We start from the raw sequence: 3,799 nt of genomic DNA, 5'->3' as shown, positions 1-3,799 counted from the left end.
TCTGTCAAATGTTAACAAACACATAATGTACAAAAAACCTTATCAAAAATACCTAGCTTATAATGTTTTACGCCGAAGCGCATTTCAAATACGTACGCGGCTTATTATTATTTTGAACTCAGAAATTCATCGGATTTTCAATTTTTTTTCAGATGCTGAAGTTCACAGTTATCTTGGCTTGCTTGGCCGTTTCCTTTGCTAATCTGGGTGTAAACAATGGCAAGAATGGTGGATCGATCGGTGGTTTAATTGGCGGTAAAAGTGTAAAAGGACTTGACAACGGATGGGACCAAAACGGACTTGACAATGGCAACGGACTGTTACACAACGGTATTGATAATGGCCATGAATGGAGTCAAAACGGACATGATAATGGAAACGGATGGTCTCAGAACAGTCATGACAATGGTAATGGATGGAATCAAAACGGACATGATAATGGAAACGGATTGGGACACCACGGACATGATAATGGAAACGGATTGGGACACAACGGACATGAAAATGGGAACGAATGGGGAGAAATCGGACATGAAATCGGAAACGTATGGGGACACAATGGTCTCGATAACGGCAACGGATTGGGTCATAACGGACAAGACAATGGCAACGGATGGGGAAATAATGTTCACGACAACAGCAACGGATGGAGCCACAACGGACTAGACAATGGCAACAGCTGGGGACACAATGGTCAGGACAACGGAAACGTATGGGACCACAATGGTCAGAACAACGGAAATGAATGGGGCCATAATGGTCAGAACAACGGACAAGAATGGGGAATAAACAACGGCAACGAATGGGGCCACAACGGTAATGAATTTGGAAACAACGGTAATGAATGGGGACAGAACGGTAATGAATGGGAACACAACGGCATTGACAATGGCAATGACTGGGGACTTAACAACATTGGCATCGGCAATGGATTAGAAATTGTTGGAGGAAACAGCTTTGGAAGCCCAAGTGGAAAGAACTTTGGTGGATTCGGAAAGAAAGCTTCCTTCGCACCAAACTTTGTTAAAGGATTTAGCGGAAAAGGAAAGAGCATTGGTGGATTCAGAAAGGGACAAGGGGCATTTGGACCAGTCTCAAGTAAAGGATTTGGTGGATTCGGAAAGGGATCAGGAGTATTTGGACCAGTCTTTAATAAAGGAATTGGTGGATTCGGAAAGGGATCAGGAGTATTTAGACCAGTCTTTAATAAAGGAATTGGTGGATTCGGAAAGGGATCAGGAGTATTTGGACCAGTCTTTAATAAAGGATTTGGAGGATACGGAAAGAGATTCAATACATTCAGACCAGCCTTTGGTAAAGGATTTGGTAGATACGGAAAGAGATCTGGGGGATATAAAGGAAACTTTGGTAGTTTCGGACCAAGATACGGAGGATATGGAAAAAGATATGGAGGGTTCGGAAAGAGCTTTGGAGGATTTAGAAAGAACATTGGAGGATTCAGAAAAAGCTATGGCGGATATGGTAAAAAATTCGGAGGAGTTAAAATTATCAAGCCCTTTGGTAAGTACTTTTGTTAGATGCTACCAATTTGATGCACGTGTTGACAAATCAGATCTCTTCAGTGATGCTCGTGACCAAACTATTTGGAAATCCTAAACTTATTCTGTAGAGCATTTATTGAAATGTTTCGTAATCCGTTTGAAGAGTCATTCTTTCACTCTTTTTTTAATGAACGGATTTGCGTAAAAGTTCACCTACCGAATTCAATTTTTGGTTCCGAATATTTCCGATTAAGAAAAATTCAGGAAAGCGCTTCGAACGAAACCAGTTCTGTACATTTTATTTTATTTCATTTGTGCAATATTTCAATCGCATATGATATTGTACATCGTACAATTTATAATTATGAACACACTTAAAACAAAACAATATATCAATACTTTTAACATTAATTTGTTTTCAAATTTATATAAAATAAATTTATTTCTTTATTAATTTCTGTTTTCAGGTGGCTACAGACGTTACTAAACCGATGAACATATTCACATAGTGTTGGTCTCAACCAAAATATAGAGTGGCAGCGCTGAAATCGTTCCCGGAATGTAAAAGCTACACTTCATCAACAAATCGTTATATGTATTTTTGTTAAAAAGATAATAAAATAATACAAAAAAAAAATCATCGTTTTACTGATTAAAAAGCAATTTAAATTGGTAATATATTGAAATTAAATTATGTCTTTGAAAGTTACATGATTTTTTGAATTAACACTACTATTGAGAATTAGCAATGCTAATACCCAAGATTCAGTAGCTTCACAATCGTATTGAGATATTCATGTTTTCAAATAATTATGGTCTATCATAAACTACTGTTTCGTATTGGAAACATAAATAATACGAAATAAAAGACATCTTGTTCACCATAAACGTTTAGTCCGTCCCCTAGAAGCTATCAGTAATTGCTTGATTTTTATGTTGGAAAAGAAGCGATATGAAGCAGATTCTCTCACGTTAACTTGATTCATTTAGTACCTGGATACCTTGATCGAAGTCCAATGAACAAAGTAACAAAAGATTAGTACAAAAATGCTTTCCTACGTTTTAACACCACAGAAAAAAGTGCACACACATAAATAAATGGAAGAGATGAAACTGATGGCAGGTAAAAGGACCTTTTAGAGCTCGATTTAATCATACCTGTTAGTTGAAACAACATAAAGTTCATATGCAAAATATCATGCATTGCCAATTCGTAAGATTATAAATTAATTAAGTCGTCAATAAGATTCTATAATGGATGATTAATAATTGTTCTTTGTTTAACGTCCATTGACTATTGATAGTCCTTTGTTAATTCATTCACAACCTTTAAGAGCGATATAGAAGTTGACATATTGTATAGTCTATTGTCAAAGATTGTATGATCTTGTATGTTGACCTCTAGATGACTTTAAATCGTTTGTGTCGTTGGGTTGCTCTCTCATTCACGTTTTCTTGTTGTTCTTTATGTTGACATGTTGTTTATTTATCTTGAAATGTGAACTAAAGAGCTCAGACCTTATTGCAAGATCAAGAAGACCCCCGGTGTCGACTTTTTCATATTTATTGATAACTGCAACACATATACTGTAACTTAAATACACACAGCAGTAATCAGTAAATGGCATACATTTTAAAATGACCAACAATTCTTAAAATATCAACCGTCAATATCCTGACAAAATTGTATGATAACTACAAACAACATAATTACAATAAAAACTAACTAAAGGTTAAATAGTCAATTAATTTTAAATAAAAAAAATTTGCCTTCAATCAATTAAGATTTTGTGAAAAAGTATACAATCTATGCGAAATGATCTCATGAACAACCACACCATAACTGGCAAATGATTAAGGAGAATACATCTCAAACACGGTATTACACAAGTAAAAACTACAAAAAAAAATCAAAGATACCAGTCTTCTAATTTGGTATGTCAGACGCATACATTAGACTCATCAGTGGCGCTCGAATCAAAACAGACGGAAGACCAAATGATAAACGGAGTTTACGAGCGTTGAAAACCGCCCAGAAACTGTGCCATATATGACTAAGTCTATCTATCCCTGGGATAAAGTAACCTTGGTGTTTCGAATAATTTGGCTTGTTATAAACATTTAACGTGTTAATACACCTTAAACAAGGTAATTCCCGTACCCAGCAGAGGTCGAGACAAATACGAAAAAATCATATTGGTGATTGTACATAAGACAAAAAAATCTCTTGAAATACTAGGACAGGACAAACAAAGTTTAATTGTGTATAAACAATATTTTATCCAAATAAATTGAAC

At 35.6% G+C, this 3,799-nt stretch overlaps 1 protein-coding gene across 1 annotated transcript; it reads left to right on the top strand.

Annotated features, from left to right (window-relative positions):
• Positions 1–339: 339 nt before the first annotated feature.
• On the top strand, positions 340–2,211 carry LOC127732748 (uncharacterized). The gene is made up of 3 exons (XM_052241939.1): positions 340–408; positions 937–1,521; positions 1,970–2,211. Exons 1-3 carry the CDS (start codon positions 340–342, stop codon positions 2,009–2,011), a joined length of 696 nt encoding a protein of 231 aa, XP_052097899.1. The 3' UTR covers positions 2,012–2,211.
• Positions 2,212–3,799: the final 1,588 nt, after the last annotated feature.

The sequence above is a fragment of the Mytilus californianus genome, unplaced genomic scaffold (assembly GCF_021869535.1).
Source record: "Mytilus californianus isolate M0D057914Y unplaced genomic scaffold, xbMytCali1.0.p SCAF_26, whole genome shotgun sequence".
In the NCBI taxonomy this organism is placed as follows: Eukaryota; Metazoa; Mollusca; class Bivalvia; order Mytilida; family Mytilidae; genus Mytilus; species Mytilus californianus.
The sequence above is the reverse complement of the archived record's forward strand: the minus strand, read 5'-3'. Positions and strand labels throughout refer to the sequence as shown.